Genomic DNA, 22,245 nt, shown 5'->3' on the forward strand with positions numbered 1-22,245 from the left:
CTGGGAGATGTATGAAGAAAGAGGCAGGAGGTCAAGAGAAAGGTGCAAGAGGTGAAAAAGAGGGCAAATGAGAGTTGGGGTGAGAGAGTATCATAAAATTTCAGGAGAATAAAAAGATGTTTTGGAAGGAGGTAAATAAAGTGCATAAGACACGGGAACAGATGGGAACTTCAGTGAAGGGCACAAATGGGGAGGTGATAACAAGTAGTGGTGATGTGAGAAGGAGATGGAGTGAGTATTTTGAAGGTTTGTTGAATGTGTTTGATGATAGAGTGGCAGATATAGGGTGTTTTGGTCGAGGTGGTGTGCAAAGTGAGAGGGTTAGGGAAAATGATTTGGTAAACAGAGAAGAGGTAGTAAAAGCTTTGCGGAAGATGAAAGCCGGCAAGGCAGCAGGTTTGGATGGTATTGCAGTGGAATTTATTAAAAAAGGGGGTGACTGTATTGTTGACTGGTTGGTAAGGTTATTTAATGTATGTATGACTCACGGTGAGGTGCCTGAGGATTGGCGGAATGCGTGCATAGTGCCATTGTACAAAGGCAAAGGGGATAAGAGTGAGTGCTCAAATTACAGAGGTATAAGTTTGTTGAGTATTCCTGGTAAATTATATGGGAGGGTACTGATTGAGAGGGTGAAGGCATGTACAGAGCATCAGATTGGGGAAGAGCAGTGTGGTTTCAGAAGTGGTAGAGGATGTGTAGATCAGGTGTTTGCTTTGAAGAATGTATGTGAGAAATACTTAGAAAAGCAAATGGATTTGTATGTAGCATTTATGGATGTGGAGAAGGCATATGATAGAGTTGATAGAGATGCTCTGTGGAAGGTATTAAGAATATATGGTGTGGGAGGCAAGTTGTTAGAAGCAGTGAAAAGTTTTTATCGAGGATGTAAGGCATGTGTACGTGTAGGAAGAGAGGAAAGTGATTGGTTCTCAGTGAATGTAGGTTTGCGGCAGGGGTGTGTGATGTCTCCATGGTTGTTTAATTTGTTTATGGATGGGGTTGTTAGGGAGGTGAATGCAAGAGTTTTGGAAAGAGGGGCAAGTATGAAGTCTGTTGGGGATGAGAGAGCTTGGGAAGTGAGTCAGTTGTTGTTTGCTGATGATACAGCGCTGGTGGCTGATTCATGTGAGAAACTGCAGAAGCTGGTGACTGAGTTTGGTAAAGTGTGTGAAAGAAGAAAGTTAAGAGTAAATGTGAATAAGAGCAAGGTTATTAGGTACAGTAGGGTTGAGGGTCAAGTCAATTGGGAGGTGAGTTTGAATGGAGAAAAACTGGAGGAAGTGAAGTGTTTTAGATATCTGGGAGTGGATCTGGCAGCGGATGGAACCATGGAAGCGGAAGTGGATCATAGGGTGGGGGAGGGGGCGAAAATTCTGGGAGCCTTGAAGAATGTGTGGAAGTCGAGAACATTATCTCGGAAAGCAAAAATGGGTATGTTTGAAGGAATAGTGGTTCCAACAATGTTGTATGGTTGCGAGGCGTGGGCTATGGATAGAGTTGTGCGCAGGAGGATGGATGTGCTGGAAATGAGATGTTTGAGGGCAATGTGTGGTGTGAGGTGGTTTGATCGAGTAAGTAACGTAAGGGTAAGAGAGATGTGTGGAAATAAAAAGAGCGTGGTTGAGAGAGCAGAAGAGGGTGTTTTGAAATGGGTTGGGCACATGGAGAGAATGAGTGAGGAAAGATTGACCAAGAGGATATATGTGTCGGAGGTGGAGGGAACGAGGAGAAGAGGGAGACCAAATTGGAGGTGGAAAGATGGAGTGAAAAAGATTTTGTGTGATCGGGGCCTGAACATGCAGGAGGGTGAAAGGAGGGCAAGGAATAGAGTGAATTGGAGCGATGTGGTATACCGGGGTTGACGTGCTGTCAGTGGATTGAATCGGGGCATGTGAAGCGTCTGGGGGAAACCATGGAAAGCTGTGTAGGTATGTATATTTGCGTGTGTGGACGTATGTATATACATGTGTATGGGGGTGGGTTGGGCCATTTCTTTCGTCTGTTTCCTTGCGCTACCTCGCAAACGCGGGAGACAGCGACAAAGCAAAAAAAAAGAAAAAAAACCTCTCTAACCACCCCATCCATAAACAAATTAAACAACCATGGGGACATCACACACCCCTGCCACAAACTGATATTCACTGAGAACCAATCACTCTTCCTACTCGTACACATGCTTCATATCCTTGGTAAAAACTTTTCACTGCTTCTAGCAACTTACATTCTACACCATATACTCTTAAAACCTTCCACAAAGCATCTATCAACCCTATCATATACCTTCTTCAGATCCATAGATGCTACATACAAATCCATTTGTATTTCTTAGTATTTCTTACATATATTCTTCAATATATATAAGAATGGAGAAATATATGTACAGAATGGAAGAAGGTGAGAACAAAGGATGTAAGGGGAGTGAGGGAGGAATGGGATGTATTTAGGGAAGCAGTGATGGCTTGCGCAAAAGATGCTTGTAGCATGAGAAGCATGGGAGATGGGTAGATTAGAAAGGGTAGTGAGTGGTGGGATGAAGAAGTAAGATTATTAGTGAAAGAGAAGAGAGAGGCATTTGGATGATTTTTGCAGGGAAATAATGCAAATGACTGGGAGATGTATAAAACAAAGAGGCAGGAGGTCAAGAGAAAGGTGCAAGAGGTGAAAAAGAGGGCGAATGAGAGTTGGGGTGAGAGAGTATCATTGAATTTTAGGGAGAATAAAAAGATGTTTTGGAAGGAGGTAAATAAAGTGCGTAAGACAAGGGAACAAATGGGAACTTCAGTGAAGGGGGCTCATGGGGAGGTGATAACAAGTAGTGGTGATGTGAGAAGGAGATGGAGTGAGTATTTTGAAGGTTTGTTGAATGTGTTTGATGATAGAGTGGCAGATATAGAGTGTTTTGGTCGAGGTGCTGTGCAAAGTGAGAGGGTTAGGGAAAATGATTTGGTAAACAGAGAAGAGGTAGTAAAAACTCTGCAAAAGATGAAAGCCGGCAAGGCAGTGGGTTTGGATGGTATTGCAGTGGAATCTATTAAAAAAGGGGGTGACTGTATTGTTGACTGGTTGTTAAGGTTATTTAATGTATGTATGATTCATGGTGAGGTGCCTGAGGATTGGCAGAATGCATGCATAGTGCCATTGTACAAAGGCAAAGGGGATAAAAGTGAGTGCTCAAATTACAGAGGTATAAGTTTGTTGAATATTCCTGGGAAATTATATGGGAGGGTATTGATTGAGAGGGTGAAAGCATGTACAGAGCATCAGATTGGGGAAGAACAGTGTGGTTTCAGAAGTGGTAGAGGATGTGTGGATCAGGTATTTGCTTTGAAGAATGTATGTGAGAAATACTTAGAAAAGTAAATGGATTTGTATGTAGCGTTTATGGATGTGGAGAAGGCATATGATAGAGTTGATAGAGATGCTCTGTGGAAGGTATTAAGAATATATGGTGTGGGAGGAAAGTTGTTAGAAGCAGTCAAAAGTTTTTATTTAGGATGTAAGGCATGTGTACGTGTAGGAAGAGAGGAAAGTGATTGGTTCTCAGTGAGTGTAGGTTTGCAGTAGGGGTGTGGTGTCTCCATGGTTGCTTAATTTGTTTATGGATGGGGTTGTTAGGGAGGTGAATGCAAGAATTTTGGAAAGAGGGGCAAGTATGCAGTCTGTTGTGGATGAGAGAGCTTGGGAAGTGAGTCAGTTGTTGTTTGCTGATGATGCAGTGCTGGTGGCTGATTCGTGTGAGAAACTGCAGAAGCTGGTGACTGAGTTTGGTAAAGTGTGTGGAAGAAGAAAGTTAAGAGTAAATGCGAATAAGAGCAAGGTTATTAGGTACAGTAGGGTTGAGGGACAAGTCAATTGGGAGGTAAGTTTGAATGGAGAAAAACTAGAGGAAGTGAAGTGTTTTATATATGTGGGAGTGGATCTGGCAGCGGATGGAACCATGGAAGCGGAAGTGAATCATAGGCTGGGGGAGGGGGCGAAAGTTCTGGGAGCGTTGAAGAATGTGTGGAAGTTGAGGACATTATCTTGGAAAGCAAAAATGGGTATGTTTGAAGGACTAGTGGTTCCAACAATGTTGTATGGTTGCGAGGTCTGGGCTATGGATAGAGTTGTGCGGAGGAGGGTGGATGTGCTGGGAATGAGATGTTTGAGGACAATATGTGGTGTGAGGTGGTTTGATCGAGTAAGTAATAACAGGGTAAGAGAGATGTGTGGTAATAAAAAGAGTGTGGTTGAGACAGCAGAAGAGGGTGTTTTGAAATGGTTTGGTCACATGGAGAGAATGAGTGAGGAAATATTGACCAAGAGGATATATGTGTCAGAGGTGGAGGGAAAGAGGAGAAGTGGGAGACCAAATTGGAGGTGGAAAGATGGCGTGAAAAATATTTTGAGTGGTCGGGGCCTGAACATGCAGGAGGGTGAAAGGCGTGCAATGAATGGAGTGAATTGGAATGATGTGGTATACCAGGGTCGACGTGCTGTCAGTGGATTGAACCAGGGCATGTGAAGCGTCTGGGGTAAACCATGGAAAGTTCTGTGGGGCCTGGATGTGGAAAGGGAGCTGTGTTTTCAGTGCATTATTACATGACAGCTAGAGACTGAGTGTGAACGAATGTGGCCTTTGTTTTCTTTTCCTAGTGCTACCTCGCGCACATTTGGGGGGAGGAGATTGTTATTTCATGTGTGGCGAGGTGGCGATGGGAATGAATTAAGGCAGATAGTATGAATTACGTACATGTGTATATATGTATATGTCTGTGTGTGTATGTATATGTATACGTTGAGATGTATAGGTATGTATATGTGTGTGTGTGGACATGTATGTATATACATGTGTATGTGGGTAGGTTGGGCCATTTTTTTGTCTGTTTCCTTGCGCTACCTCGCTAACGCAGGAGACAGCGACAAAGCAAAACAAATAAATGAATAAATATTCTTAAAAAAAAACACCTCATCTACACATCCTGCACTATTTTCAAAACCACACTGCTATTCCCCAATCTGATGCTGTATACATGCCTTCACCTTCTTAATCAATACCTTCCCATATTATTTCCCACGAATGCTCAACAAACTTATGCCTCTGTAGTTTGAACACTCCCCTCTGCCTCTGTATAAAGGCATTATGCATGCATTCTGCTATTCCTCAGGCACTTTACCATGGTCCATACATAGATTGAATATTCTAACCAACCAAGCAACAACACAGTCATCCCTTTTTCCATAAATTCCACTGCAATACCATCCAAACCCACCACCTTGCTAGACTTCTTCTTCTACAAAGCTTTCACTGCCTCTTCTCTTTTTACCAAACCATTTTCCCTGACCCTTTTGCTTCATACACCACCCCGACCAAAACACCATATATCTTCCACTCTATCATCAAACACATTCAACAGACTTTCAAAATACTCTCTGCATCTTCCTCTCACTCTCTCTGCATCTTCCACTCATTTCATCACTACCTGTTATTACCTCCCCACTTGTTCCCTTTATTGATGTTCCCATTTGTTCTCTTGTCTTACGCAAGTTATTCACTGCCTCCCAACACATCTTTTTATTCTCCCTAAAATTATGATACTCTCTTACCCCGACTTTCATTTGCCTTCTTTTTCAACCCTTGCACCTTTCTCTTGACCTCCTGCTGCTTTCTTTTATAAATCTCCCAGTCATTTGCACTTCTTTCTTGCAGGTATCATCCAAATGCCTCTCTTTTCTCTTTTACTAACAACTTTACTTCTTCATCCTACCACTTACTACCTCTTTCTAATCTGCCCACCACCCTCCTTTCATATGCCGCATGCATCTTTTGCACAAGCCATCACTGCTTTTCTAAATACACCCCATTCCTCGCCCACTCTCCTTGCATCATTTGCTCTCTCAGCTTTTCCCATTCTACACTCAATTTCTCCTGGTACTTTCAAACACAAGTCTCCTTTCCATGCTCACTTACTCTCACCCCTCTCTTCTCCCCAACATTCTCTCTTCTTTTTTGAAAACCTCTACAAATCTTCACCTTCGCCTCCATAAGATAGTGATCAGACTTCTCTCTAGTTTCACCTCTCAGCACATTAACATCCATAAGTCTCTTTTACATACCTATCAGTTAACACATAATCCAATAATGCCCTTGACCATCTCTCATACTCACATATGTATACTTGTGTATATCTCTCTTTTCAAACCAGATATTCCCAATCACCAGTCTTTTTTCAGCATACAAATCGACATGGTTTTCACTATTTCTATTCACAACACTGAATACCCCATGTACACTAGTTATACCCTCAACTGCCACATTACTCACCGTCGCATTTAAATCACCCATCACTAAAACCCGGTCTCGTATATCAAAGCTGCCACAACACGCTCACTCAGCCAGCTGCTCCCAAAACGCTTGCCTCTCATGATCTTTCTTCTCATATCCGGGTGCATATACACCAATAATCACCCACCTCCCTCCATCCACTTTCAGTTTTACCCACATCAATCTAGACTTTACTCTTTTATACACTATCAAATACTCCCATAATTCCTGCTTCAGAAGTAGTGCTACTCCTTCCTTAGTTCTTGTCATTTCACCAACCCCTGACTTTTTTGTACATACACCATTTCCCGTGTTAGCAAGGTAGTGTTAAGAACAGAGGACCAAACCTTAGAGAAAATATCCTCTTTTGACCCCCTTCTCTGTTCCTTCTTTTGAAAAATTAAAAAAGGAAGGGGAGAATTTTGCAGCCCCCCTGCTCCCTCCCCTTTTAGTTACCATCTACGACATGCAGGGAATATGTGGGAAGTATTCTTTCTCCCCTATCCCTCGGGATAACCCCTGCCAGCGAGGTAGCTTCAGGAAAACGGACAATAAAGGTCACATTCGTTCACACTTACTCTCTAGCTGTCATGTATAATGCACCAAAACCACAACTCCCTATCCATATCCAGGCCCCACAGAGCTTTCCATGGTTTACCTAAGATATTTCACATGACTTGGTTCAGTCCATTGACAGCACATCGACCCTGGTATACCACATCGTTCCACTTCACTCTATTCCTTGTACCCCTCTCAACCTCATTTATGTTCAGGCCCTCATTTCAATTCATTCTGTTCCTTGCACACCTCTCCCCTCTTGTATATTCAGACTCCAATCATTCAAAATCTTTTTCACTCCGTCTTTCCATCTTCAATTTGGTCTCCCACTTCTTGTTCTCTCCACCTCTGACTCATATATCCTCTTTGTCAATCTATTCTCACTCATTCTGTCCATATATCCAAACCATTTCAACACACCCTCTTCTGCTCTCTCAACCACAATTTTTATTGTATACTGACAGATATTTTCAAAGAATGCATGTTGAGTGAAAGAATGATAGAGTAAGGAATGGGCAAAGATGAAGAATCTTTAATATGAATGGCATCTTTCGCATCTGGTTTGGCAAATAATCATTTGGTTCTGTATTGAGCAGGGTTTTGACACTTAGGAATATGTATCTTGAGATAATGAAATGTAAATTAACAAGATTCAGGAAAATAGATCTTGAGGTAATGAACAGTAGAAGACCAAGATGCCAATAGAAAAGGCTAAAAGAACAGTTATTGGTTATTCAGAAAGACTTCGTGAAAACGTATATTGCAGGAATGATTCAGGTGTGTGTTTTCTGTACAGGTTGGTGTATTAGAGAAGAATATGCATGAGAACTAAGTTATCTAGACATGTTCATAGTAGATCAGTAACTAAAACATGTAGGTACTTTTTCACTGTTTCTTGTTCGCTTATCTTCAGTATTTACAGTTGGAACTCAGAATTCTGGCAGAAAAGAAAGTCCATATCAGTTTCACATTGTGGAGTTGCCTAGTTATCTTGATTCCTGAATGAGGAAACCTTGATTAAGTTGGAAAAAATATCAATCACATGAATGTAGGAAATGGCTTCTTTGAAGCAGTATAGATGTGTGGTAACTTCATAAAATATTATGAAGGTATCAGAATGAGAGATCCTCCTATTCCCTAAAACATAGTTTAGTAATGCAGATGTTCAGTAAGTATAGACATGTCCGTTAAAGTATGATTTATTTTACAGAAGACCAGAACCTGTTTTCCAAACTCAGAAGGACAAATCTACACTCTCTCCAGTTGCTACCACAGTTACATCACCATCAGAACCCCCAATAACATCATCTGATGAAAGAGATGTCACTGCAGATTCATCACAAAGCACCCAAGATCCATCACACAGTCCCCAACATCAATTACAGAGTCCCCATATCCATTTAGAACTTGGAAACATTCCAGTGGAACAAGAAGTTAGAGAAGGGTGTGACATTCCTACTTTGGATGCTCATTATATGACAAGTGATGAGGCTCTTCAAGCAACTGATGAATATATTTTCCAGCAATTAAATCAGCACCACAAGGTCATGGTTGTAACTATTAGTGATGTACAAGATATGGATGAAGTACCAAAAAAACAGTCTGTAAATGCAGATAGGATAAGAAATTCTAACTACGGGTTTCAACAAGAGGTGGATGAAGAAGGATCTGTTACAAGAACCCTCTCCCGGTAAGTGAGGCTAAATACATCATAATTTCTATATGAAGTTTTTGAAGTCATCATGGAAAAGAAAAAAATTTTCCTCATAGTAGAGAAAGTGAATATTAGGTAGACGCGTTAGGTGATGTTAGCTGGTGGGAACATTAAGTAGGATCCTCTGAAAACACTGTGCTAGAGTTGCCCTTTGCTAGTGGCCTAGTAAGGAGTGAGGCATAAAGGCTAAGAAGCAGAGCTGGAGTTCATCAGTTATGACAGCTCCTTTGCTGTAGCCATCCCCTCAAGGGATTTCCAAAAGGGAACAGGCATCAGAGATATAGATAGTTAGATAAAATTATAGGAACATTAGGAAGAAGTTGGTGTTGCACAAAATGATTTTGAATAATTTTTCCCACCATGTTTATGAAACACTGAAATTGCATAATCCATCAGGTAGGAAAATTTCATTACTGCCAAATAAGTATAAATGTATGGATCATCACCAATGTGGATGACAATTTCAGAAGTGGTACAGTTGTCTGTATGATAAATTTTGTATACAAGTCCTAAATAGGCAGATGTTTTAAGGACAGCATATTCCTCCTGACCCTAACCTATGCAGCCAAAACATGGACATGGAATGCATCACAATGGTCAAGAATCCAGGCTATGGAAATGAGCTATTTGAGAGGGCATGTGGTATGACTGATGAAGTGAAGAAAGCAATGAAGGGGTGTATTAGAGATTTAGTATGGCTGGGAATACAGAGGGAATGAATTGTGGAGTGGTAGAGTGGGTCATACATGATGTTTTGAGGTGGTTTGGTCATATGGAAAGATTGCAAGATGTGGAGTTCACAAGGAGAGTGTATGAAGGAGGCATGTGAGAACATGGATAAGTGTAGACTTGTAGTGGCCACCCCCTTGATGGGAGTTCCCATGGTCTGATTTGGTGTATCTTTGATGATCATTAGCAATGAATATTACATATAAACCTTTTACGCAGATATTTTTCCTTATCAAAACTGTAAAACATTTTTGAATATCTTTATTAATTTGAATGCTGTGTCCATTTGTACTTTGTGTTATTGGAAAAACATTTTACATTTATTTGCTAAAGGCTAAATTTTCACTTGTTCATAAAGGACACTAATTATGCATGAATGATAAACTTTAAGCAGATAAGGATTACTAAGTGATCATCTTTTTTATTTTATTTTTTATTTTTTTTTTTTTTCGCTGTCTCCCGCGTTTGCGAGGTAGCGCAAGGAAACAGACGAAAGAAATGGCCCAACCCACCCCCATACACATGTATATACATACGTCCACACACGCAAATATACATACCTACACAGCTTTCCATGGTTTACCCCAGACGCTTCACATGCCTTGATTCAATCCACTGACAGCACGTCAACCCCGGTATACCACATCGCTCCAATTCACTCTATTCCTTGCCCTCCTTTCACCCTCCTGCATGTTCAGGCCCCGATCACACAAAATCTTTTTCACTCCATCTTTCCACCTCCAATTTGGTCTCCCTCTTCTCCTTGTTCCCTCCACCTCCGACACATATATTCTCTTGGTCAATCTTTCCTCACTCATTCTCTCCATGTGCCCAAACCATTTCAAAACACCCTCTTCTGCTCTCTCAACCACGCTCTTTTTATTTCCACACATCTCTCTTACCCTTACGTTACTTACTCGATCAAACCACCTCACACCACACATTGTCCTCAAACATCTCATTTCCAGCACATCCATCCTCCTGCGCACAACTCTATCCATAGCCCACGCCTCGCAACCATACAACATTGTTGGAACCACTGTTCCTTCAAACATACCCATTTTTGCTTTCCGAGATAATGTTCTCGACTTCCACACATTCTTCAAGGCTCCCAGAATTTTCGCCCCCTCCCCCACCCTATGATCCACTTCGGCTTCCATGGTTCCATCCGCTGCCAGATCCACTCCCAGATCATCTGTGAATATTTAAGTGCTTTTGGTGTTCCTTCAAATGAGAAATGTGCTATTTCAAAAAAGTTTTACCCAGTGCTTGCGATTTGACAAAATGTGCTGCTTTTTTGATATTTTGCATGACCATATTTTATCAATAGAAAGGATAATTTTCTAATGATTATATAAATCTACAACATATGTATATATTATGATTTTAAAGTCGGCTGTTAATAATGAAACATTACTTTGCAAATAGAAATCACTGTTACTTTGTACAAGATTTAACTTTTAAGACATTTAGCCCTCAAGTATTTACTTAAAGTATAGGATATTTAATCACAACGTACATTATGAGGAACAGTTTCATTGATGTCTTACTTTTTTTGAATTACTTGATCACTGTTTCTTGCATTAGCGAGATAGTCCCAGGATATGAAAAAAAAAAAAGCTTCATCCTCTCAAATGCATTCTGTAGCTGTTATGTGAAATTTGCTGAAACCACAGCTCCCTATCCACAAACAGCCCTAACAGACCTTTCCGTGGTTTATCCAGAATACTTCCTAGGCCATTGTTCTATCCATTGACATCACATCAACCCCAGTATACCACATCATTCTAGTTCACTCTATCCTGTGGATGCCTTTCACCCTCCTGCATGTTTACAACCCAATCCCTCAAACTATTTTTCTTGCCATCGTTCCATCTCCAACTTGGCCTCTCCATTCTTCTTGTTCTCTCCACTTCTGACATGTATATTCTTTGTCAACCTTTCCTCACACATTCTCTCCATATGTCAAACTGTATCAGCACACCATCTTCAGCTCTCTCAACCATGCTCTTTTTATTACCACACATCTCACATATCTCTTACCCTTTTCTTACTTAGTCAAGCCTCCTCCCACCACATATTGTCCTTAAACATTTCATTTCCAACACATCCGCCCTCCTCCACACAGTCTTATTACAAAGATAGAGAGAGTGCTTTAAAAATCTAATTTGAAATGATGATAGAAGATATGTCACTTGTTACTTTAGGGTTTAAGGTGAAAAGAAAGTGGAATAGATGATAGGGAGAGGATTACATTACAAGTAGGTAGTAGTTGTATGGCAGACTCTGGCCAGGGAGGTATTTTAGAGGTACAGCTTGCTGGGTATTGGAGGGTCAGTGATGGTTATGTGATGAGCCAGCACTTCACTCGTTGTCAAGTCACACTCCTTTGACCCATGTAGCTGTCTTTTCTTTTTAACTCACCCAGAAGTGTACTTCTGGCATTCTGTTCACAAGCATTCAGTCTCCTTGTCACATGTAACACTTATGTTTTATTTATTTATTTATTTATTTATTTATTTATTTTCCTTTGTCGTTGTCTCCCGCGTTCGCGAGGTAGTGCAAAGAAACATGAAAGAATGGCCCAACCCACCCACATACACATATTTATACATACACATCCACACACGCAAATATACATACCTATATATCTCAATGTATACATATATACACATAGACATATACATATATATACACATGTACATAATTCATACTGTCTGCCTTTATTCATTCCCATCGCCACCCCGCCACACATGAAATACAACCCACTCCCCCCTCATGTACATGAGGTAGCGCTAGGAAAAGACAACAAAGGCCACATTTGTTCACACTCAATCTGTAGCTGTCATGTAATAATGCACCGAAACCACAGCTCCCTTTCCACATCCAGGCCCCACAGACATTTCCATGGTTTACCCCAGACGCTTCACATATCCTGGTTCAATCCATTGACAGCAAGTCGACCCCGGTATACCACATCGTTCCAATTCACTCCATTCCTTGCACGCCTTTCACCCTCCTGCATGTTTAGGCCGCGATTTCTCAAATCTTTTTCACTACATCTTTCCACCTCCAATTTGCTCTTCCACTTCTCCTCGTTCCCTCCACCTTTGACACATATATCCTCTGGGTCAGCCTTTCCTCACTCATTCTCTCCATGTGACCAAACCATTTCAAAACACCCTCTTCTGCTCTCTCAACCACACTCTTTTTATTACCACACATCTCTCTTACCCTTACATTACTTACTCGATCAAACCACCTCACACCACATATTGTCCTCAGACATCTCATTCCCAGCACATCCACCCTCCTCCGCACAACTTTATCCATAGCCCACGCCTCGCAACCATATAACTTTGTTGGAACCACTTTTCCTTCAAACATACCCATTTTTGCTTTCCGAGATAATGTTCTCAACTTCCACACATTCTTCAACGCTCCCAGAACTCTCGCCCCCTCCCCCACCCTATGATTCACTTCCGCTTCCATGGTTCCATCCGCTGCCAAATCCACTCCCAGATATCTAAAACACTTCACTTCCTCCAGTTTTTCTCCATTCAAACTTACCTCTCATTTAACTTGTCCCTCAACCCTACTGTACCTAATAACCTTGCTCTTATTCACATTTACTCTCAGCTTTCTTCTTTCACACACTTTACCAAACTCAGTCACCAGCTTCTTCAGTTTCTCACATGAATCAGCCACCAGCACTGTATCATCAGCGAACAACAACTGACTCACTTCCCAAGCTCTCTCATCCACAACAGACTGCATACTTGCCCCTCTTTCCAAAACTCTTGCATTCACCTCCCTAACAACCCCATCCATAAACAAATTAAACAACCATGGAGACATCACACACCCTTTATGCAAACCTACATTCACTGAGAACCAATCACTTTCCTCTCTTCCTACACGTACACATGCCTTACATCCTAAATAAAAACTTTTGACTGCTTCTAACAACTTGCCTCCCACACCATATATTCTTGATACCTTCCACAGAGCATCTCTATCAACTCTATCATATGCCTTCTCAAGATCTATAAATGCTACATACAAATCCATTTGTTTCTCTAAGTATTTTTCACATACATCCTTCAAAGCAAATGCCTGATCCACACAACCTCTACCACTTCTGAAACCACACTGCTCTTCCCCAGTCTGATGCTCTGTACATGCCTTCACTCTTTCAATCAATACCCTCCCATATACTTTCCCAGGAATACTCAACAAACTTGTACCTCTGTAATTTGAGCACTCACTTTTATCCCTTTTGCCTTTGTACAATGGCACTGTGCAAGCATTCCGCCAATCCCCAGGCACCTCACCATGAGTCATACATACATTAAATAACCTTACCAACCAGTCAACAATACAGTCACCCCCTTTTTTTTAATAAATTCCACTGCAATACCATCCAAACCCACTGCCTTGCCGGCTTTCATCTTCCGCAAAGCTTTTACTACCTCTTCTCTGTTTACCAAATCATTCTCCCTAACCTTCTAACTTTGCACACCACCTCGACCAAAACACCCTATATCTGCCACTCTATCATCAAACACATTCAACAAACCTTCAAAATACTCACTCCATCTCCTTCTAACATCACCACTACTTGTTATCACCTCCCCATTAGCCCCCTTCACTGAAGTTCCCATTTGCTCCCTTGTCTTATGCACTTTATTTACCTCATTCCAAAACATCTTTTTATTCTCCCTAAAATTTAATGATACTCTCTCACCCCAACTCTCATTTGCCCTCTTTTTCACCTTTTGCACCTTTCTCTTGACCTCTTGCCTCTTTCTTTTATACATCTCCCACTCATTTGTATTATTTCCCTGCAAAAGTCATCCAAATGCCTCTCTCTTCTCTTTCACTAATAATCTTACTTCTTCATCCCACCACTCACTACCCTTTCTAATCTGCCCACCTCCCACGCTTCTCATGCCACAAGCATCTTTTGCGCAATCCATCACTGATTCCCTAAATACATCCCATTCCTCCCCCACTCTCCTTACGACCTTTGTTCTCACCTTTTTCCATTCTGTACTCAGTCTCTCCTGGTACTTCCTCACACAAGTCTCCTTCCCAAGCTCACTTACTCTCACCACTCTCTTCACCCCAACGTTCTCTCTTCTTTTCTGAAAACCTCTACAAATCTTTACCTTCGCCTCCACAAGATAATGATCAGACATCCCTCCAGTTGCACCTCTCAACACATTTACATCCAAAAGCCTCTCTTTCACGCGCCTATCAGTTAACACGTAATCCAATAACACTCTCAGTCCATCTCTCCTACTTACATACATATACTTATGTATATCTCTCTTTTTAAACCAGATATTCCCAATCATCAGTCCTTTTTCAGCACATAAATCTACAAGCTCTTCAGCATTTCCATTTACAACACTGAACACCCCATGTCCATCAGTTATTGCCTCAACCGCCACATTACTCACTTTTGCATTCAAATCACCCATCACTATAACCCGGTCTTGTGCATCAAAAGTACTAACGCACTCACTCAGCTGCTCCCAAAACACTTGCCTCTCATGATCTTTCTTCTCATGCCCAGGTGCATATGCACCAATAATCACCCATCTCTCTCCATCAACTCTCAGTTTTACCCATATCAATCTAGAGTTTACTTTCTTACACTCTATCACATACTCCCACCACTCCTGTTTCAGGAGTAGTGCTACTCCTTCCCTTGCTCTTGTCCTCTCACTAACCCCTGACTTTACTCCCAAGACATTTCCAAACCACTCTTCCCCTTTAAACTTGAGATTCGTTTCACTCAGAGCGAAAACATCCAGATTCCTTTCCTCAAACGTACTACCTATCTCTCCTTTTTTCTCATTTTGGTTACATCCACACACATTTAGACACCCCAATCTGAGCTTTCGAGGAGGATGAGCACTCCCCTTATAACTCCTTGTTCTGTTTCCCCTTTTAGAAAGTTAAGATACAAGGAGGGGAGGGTTTCCAGCCCCCTGCTCCCGTCCCCTTTAGTCGCCTTCTACGACACATGGGGAATGCATGGGAAGTGTTCTTTCTCCCCTATCCCCAGGGATATATATATATGGTGTGGGGGGCAAGTTGTTAGAAGCAGTGAAAAGTTTTTATCGAGGATGTAAGGCATGTGTACTTGTAGGAAGAGAGGAAAGTGATTGGTTCTCGGTGAATGTAGGTTTGCGGCAGGGGTGTGTGATGTCTCCATGGTTGTTTTATTTGTTTATGGATGGGGTTGTTAGGGAGGTGAATGCAAGAGTTTTGGAAAGAGGGGCAAGTATGAAGTCTGTTGTGGATGAGAGCTTGGAAGTGAGTCAGTTGTTGTTCGCTGATGATACAGCGCTGGTGGCTGATTCATGTGAGAAACTGCAGAAGCTGGTGACTGAGTTTGGTAAAGTGTGTGAAAGAAGAAAGTTAAGAGTAAATGTGAATAAGAGCAAGGTAATTAGGTACAGTAGGGTTGAGGGTCAAGTCAATTGGGAGGTAAGTTTGAATGGAGAAAAACTGGAGGAAGTAAAGTGTTTTAGATATGTGGGAGTGGATCTGGCAGCGGATGGAACCATGGAAGCGGAAGTGGATCATAGGGTGGGGGAGGGGGCGAAAATTCTGGGGGCCTTGAAGAATGTGTGGAAGTCGAGAACATTATCTCGGAAAGCAAAAATGGGTATGTTTGAAGGAATAGTGGTTCCAATAATGTTGTATGGTTGCGAGGCGTGGGCTATGGATAGAGTTGTGCGCAGGAGGATGGATGTGCTGGAAATGAGATGTTTGAGGACAATGTGTGGTGTGAGGTGGTTTGATCGAGTAAGTAACGTAAGGGTAAGAGAGATGTGTGGAAATAAAAAGAGCGTGGTTGAGAGAGCAGAAGAGGGTGTTTTGAAATGGTTTGGGCACATGGAGAGAATGAGTGAGGAAAGATTGACCAAGAGGATATGTGTGTCGGAGGTGGAGGGAACGAGGAGAAGTGGGAGACCAAATTGGAGGTGGAGGGATGGAGTGAAAAAGATTTTGTGTGATCGGGGCCTGAACATGCAGGAGGGTGAAAGGAGGGCAAGGAATAGAGTGAATTGGATCGATGTGGTATACCGGGGTTGACGTGCTGTCAGTGGATTGAATCAGGGCATGTGAAGCATCTGGGGTAAACCATGGAAAGCTGTGTAGGTATGTATATTTGCGTGTGTGGACGTATGTATATACATGTGTATGGTGGTGGGTTGGGCCATTTCTTTCGTCTGTTTCCTTGCGCTACCTCGCAAACGCGGGAGACAGCGACAAAGCAAAAAATATATATATATATATATATATATATATATATATATATATATATATATATATATATATATATGTGTGTGTGTGTGTTTGATGATAGAGTGGCAGATATAGGGTGTTTTGGTCGAGGTGGTGTGCAAAGTGAGAGGGTTAGGGAAAATGATTTGGTAAACAGAGAAGAGGTAGTAAAAGCTTTGCGGAAGATGAAAGCCGGCAAGGCAGCAGGTTTGGATGGTATTGCAGTGGAATTTATTAAAAAGGGGGTGACTGTATTGTTGACTGGTTGGTAAGGTTATTTAATGTAAGTATGACTCATGGTGAGGTGCCTGAGGATTGGCGGAATGCGTGCATAGTGCCATTGTACAAAGGCAAAGGGATAAGAGTGAGTGCTCAAATTACAGAGGTATAAGTTTGTTGAGTATTCCTGGTAAATTATATGGGAGGGTATTGATTGAGAGGGTGAAGGCATGTACAGAGCATCAGATTGGGGAAGAGCAGTGTGGTTTCAGAAGTGGTAGAGGATGTGTGGATCAGGTGTTTGCTTTGAAGAATGTATGTGAGAAATACTTAGAAAAGCAAATGGATTTGTATGTAGCATTTATGGATCTGGAGAAGGCATATGATAGAGTTGATAGAGATGCTCTGTGGAAGGTATTAAGAATATATGGTGTGGGAGGAAAGTTGTTAGAAGCAGTGAAAAGTTTTTATCGAGGATGTAAGGCATGTGTACGTTTAGGAAGAGAGGAAAGTGATTGGTTCTCAGTGAATGTAGGTTTGTGGCAGGGGTGTGTGATGTCTCCATGGTTGTTTAATTTGTTTATGGATGGGGTTGTTAGGGAGGTAAATGCAAGAGTTTTGGAAAGAGGGGCAAGTATGAAGTCTGTTGGGGATGAGAGAGCTTGGGAAGTGAGTCAGTTGTTGTTCGCTGATGATACAGCGCTGGTGGCTGATTCATGTGAGAAACTGCAGAAGCTGGTGACTGAGTTTGGTAAAGTGTGTGGAAGAAGAAAGTTAAGAGTAAATGTGAATAAGAGCAAGGTTATTAGGTACAGTAGGGTTGAGGGTCAAGTCAATTGGGAGGTGAGTTTGAATGGAGAAAAACTGGAGGAAGTGAAGTGTTTTAGATATCTGGGAGTGGATCTGGCAGCGGATGGAACCATGGAAGCGGAAGTGGATCATAGGGTGGGGGAGGGGGCGAAAATTCTGGGGGCCTTGAAGAATGTGTGGAAGTCGAGAACATTATCTCGGAAAGCAAAAATGGGTATGTTTGAAGGAATAGTAGTTCCAACAATGTTGTATGGTTGCGAGGCGTGGGCTATGGATAGAGTTGTGCGCAGGAGGATGGATGTGCTGGAAATGAGATGTTTGAGGACAATGTGTGGTGTGAGGTGGTTTGATCGAGTGAGTAACGTAAGGGTAAGAGAGATGTGTGGAAATAAAAAGAGCGTGGTTGAGAGAGCAGAAGAGGGTGTTTTGAAGTGGTTTGGGCACATGGAGAGGATGAGTGAGGAAAGATTGACCAAGAGGATATATGTGTCGGAGGTGGAGGGAGCAAGGAGAAGAGGGAGACCAAATTGGAGGTGGAAAGATGGAGTGAAAAAGATTTTGTGTGATCGGGGCCTGAACATGCAGGAGGGTGAAAGGAGGGCAAGGAATAGAGTGAATTGGAGCGATGTGGTATACCGGGGTTGACGTGCTGTCAGTGGATTGAATCAAGGCATGTGAAGCGTCTGGGGTAAACCATGGAAAGCTGTGTAGGTATGTATATTTGCGTGTGTGGACGTATGTATATACATGTGTATGGGGGTGGGTTGGGCCATTTCTTTCGTCTGTTTCCTTGCGCTACCTCGCAAACGCGGGAGACAGTGACAAAGTATAAAAAAATATATATATATATATATATATATATATATATATATATATATATATATATATATATATATATATATATATATGTATTTTTTTTTTTTTTTTTGCTGCCGTATATATATATATATATATATATATATATATATATATATATATATATATATATATATATATATACATGTATATACATACACAGACATATACATATATACACATGTACATAATTCATACTTGCTGCCTTTATTCATTCCCGTCACCACTTCGCCACACATGACATGACACCCCCCCTTCCCCAGCACGTGTGTCAGGTACCGCTAGGAAAAGAAAACAAAGGCCACATTCACACTCAGTCTCTAGCTGTCATGTATAATGCACTGAAATCACAGCTACCTTTCCACACAGGCCCCACACTACTTTACATGGTTTACCGCAGATGCCTCACATGCCCTGGTTCAATACAGTGACAGCACATCGACCCCAGTATACCACATATTCCCATTTACTATTCCTTGCACGCCTTTCACCCTCCTGCATGTTCAGGCCCCTGATCACGCTCAAAATCTTTTTCACTCCATCCTTCCGCCTTCAGTTTGGTTTCCCACTTCTCCTCGTTCCCTCCAATTTTGACACATACATCCTCTTTGTCAATCTTTCCTCACTCATTCTCTCCATGTGACCAAACCATTTCAGTACACCCACCCTCTTCTGCTCTCTCAACCACACTCTTTTTATTACCACACATCTCTCTTACCCCTTCATTACTTACTCAGTCAAACCACCTCCCACCACAAATTGTCCTCAAACATCTCATTTCCAACACATCCACCCTCCTCTGCACAACCCTATCTATCGCCCATTCCTTGCTTCCATATAACATTGTTTGAACCACTATTCCTTCAAACATACCCATTTTTGCTTTCCGAGATAATGTTCTCATCTTCCACACATTTTTCAGTGCTCCCAGAACTTTCGCCCCCTTCCCCACCCTCTGACTCACTTCCACTTCCATAGTTTCATCCAATGCCAAATCCACTCCCAGATATCTAAAACACTTCACTTCCTCCAGTTTTTTTCCATTCAAACTTTATTTATTTGTTTTATTTTGCTTTGTCGCTGTTTCCCGCGTTAGCGAGGTAGCGCAAGGAAACAAACAAAAGAATGGCCCAACCCACCCACATACACATGTATATACATACACGTCCACACACGCAAATATACATACATATCCATCTCAACATATACATATATATACACACAGACACATACATATGTACACATGTACATAATTCATACTGTCTGCCTCTATTCAATCCCATCGCCATCCCACCACACATGGAATGACAACCCCCTCCCCCCCTCATGTGCGCGAGGTAGCGCTAGGAAAAGATAACAAAGGCCACATTCGTTCACACTCAGTCTCTAGCTGTCATGTAATAATGCACCGAAACTACAGCTCCTTTTCCACATCCAGGCCCCACAGAACTTTCCATGGTTTACCCCAGACGCTTCACATGCCCTGGTTCAATCCATTGACAGCACGTCGACCCCGGTATACCACATCGCTCCAATTCACTCTATTCCTTGCACGCCTTTCACCCTCCTGCATGTTCAGGCCCCGATCACTCAAAATCTTTTTCACTCCATCTTTCCACCTCCAATTTGGTCTCCCTCTTCTCCTCATTCCCTCCACCTGTGACACATATATCCTCTTGGTCAATCTTTCCTCACTCATTCTCTCCATATGACCAAACCATTTCAAAACACCTTCTGCTCTCTCAACCACACTCTTTTTATTACCGCACATCTCTCGTACCCTATTATTACTTACTCGATCAAACCACCTCACACCACATATTGTCCTCAAACATCTCATTTCCAGCACATCCACCCTCCTGTGCACAACTCTATCCAAAGCCCATGCCTCGAAACCACATAACAATTAACTTCTCCCTCAACCTTACTGTACCTAATAACCTTGCTCTTATTCACATTTACTCTCAGCTTCCTTCTTTCACACACTTTAGTAAACTCAGTTACCAGCTTCCGCAGTTTCTCACCCGAATCAGGAATCAGCGCTGTATCATCATTGAACAACAACTAACTCACTTCCCAAGCCCTTTCATCCAAAACAGACTGCATACTTGCCCCTCTCTACAAAACTCTTGCACTCACCTCCCTAACAACCCGATCCATAAACAAATCAAACATCCATGGAGACATTACACACCCCTGCCGCAAACCGACATTCACTGAGAACCAGTCAATTTCCTCTCTTCTTACTCGTACACATGCCTTACATCCTCAATAAAAAAAATTTTACTGCTTCTAACAACTTGCCTCCCACATCATATACTCTTAATACCTTCCACAGAGCATCTCTATCAAATCTCTCATACGCCTTCTCCAGATCCATGAATGCTACGTAAAAATCCATTTGATTTTCTAAGCATTTCTCACATACATTCTTCAAAGCAAACACCTGATCCACACACCTCTACCACTTCTGACCACACTGCTCTTCCCTAATCTGATGCTCTGTACATGCCTTCACCCTCTCAATCAATACCCTCCCATATAATTTCCCAGGGATACTCAAAAAACTTATACCTCTGTAATTTGAACGCTTTTATCCCCTTTGCCTTTGTAAAATGGCACTATGCATGCATTCCGCCAGTCCTCAGGCACTTCACCATGAGCCATACATACACTGAATATCCTCACCAACCAGTCAACAACACAATCACCCCCTTTTTTGATAAATTCCACTGCAATATCATCCAAACCCACCGCCTTGCCGGCTTTCATCTTCCACAAACCTTTCACCACCTCTTCTCTGTTTACCAAATCATTCTCCTTGACTCTCTCACTTTGCACATCACCTTGACCCAAACGCCCTATATCTGCCACTCTATCATCAAACACATTCAACAAACTTTCAAAACACTCACTCCATCTCCTCACATCACCATTACTTGCTATTACCTCCCCATTTGCCCCCTTCACCAATGTTCCCATTTGTTCTCTTGTCCTATGCAATTTACTTACCTCCTTCCAAAACATCTTTTTATTCTCCCTAAAATTTAATGATACTCTCACCCCAACTCTCATTTGCCTTCTTTTTCACCTCTTGCACATTTCTCTTGACCTCCTGCTTCTTTCTTTTATACATCTCCCAGTGGTTTCCACTCTTTCCCTGCAAAAATCAACCAAATACCTCTCCTCTTTCACTTATAATCTTACTTCTTCATCCCACCACTCACTACCTTTTCTAATCTGCTCACCTCCCATGCTTCTCATGCCACAAACATCTTTTGCACAAGCCATCACTGCTTCCCTAGATACATCCCATTCCTCCCCCACTCCCTTTAAGTTCGTTGCTCTCACCTTTTTCCATTTTGCACGCAGTCTCTCCAAATACTTCTTCACACAAGTCTCCTTCCCTTGCTCAATTATTCTCATCACTCTCTTCACCCTAACATTCTCTCTTCTTTTCTGAAAACCTCTACAAACCTTCACCTTAACAAGATAATGATCAGACATCCCTCCATTTGCACCTCTGAGCACTTTAAAGTCCAAAAGTCTCTTTCAGGCACCTATCAATTAACACATAATCCAATAACACTCTCCGGCCATCTCTCCTACTTACATACGTATGATTATTTATAACTCTCCTTTTAAATCAGTATTCCCAATCACCAGTCCTTTTTCAGCACACAAATCTTCAAGCTCTTCGCCATTTCCATTTACAACACTAAACACCCCATGAACACCAGTTATTTCC

General features: G+C 41.9%; 1 protein-coding gene across 3 annotated transcripts in view; it reads left to right on the top strand.

The window, feature by feature from the left end:
* LOC139756509 (uncharacterized) overlaps nt 1–22,245 on the top strand; it is a 183,095-nt gene that overhangs the window by 88,609 nt on the left and 72,241 nt on the right. For all 3 annotated transcript variants that reach the window (XM_071675958.1, XM_071675960.1, XM_071675961.1), the window contains exon 5: nt 8,076–8,555. In XM_071675958.1, coding sequence (XP_071532059.1) covers nt 8,076–8,555 — 480 coding nt within the window. The remainder of the gene's footprint in view (nt 1–8,075; nt 8,556–22,245) is intronic.

The sequence above is a fragment of the Panulirus ornatus genome, chromosome 22, assembly GCF_036320965.1.
Source record: "Panulirus ornatus isolate Po-2019 chromosome 22, ASM3632096v1, whole genome shotgun sequence".
Lineage (NCBI taxonomy): Eukaryota > Metazoa > Arthropoda > Malacostraca > Decapoda > Palinuridae > Panulirus > Panulirus ornatus.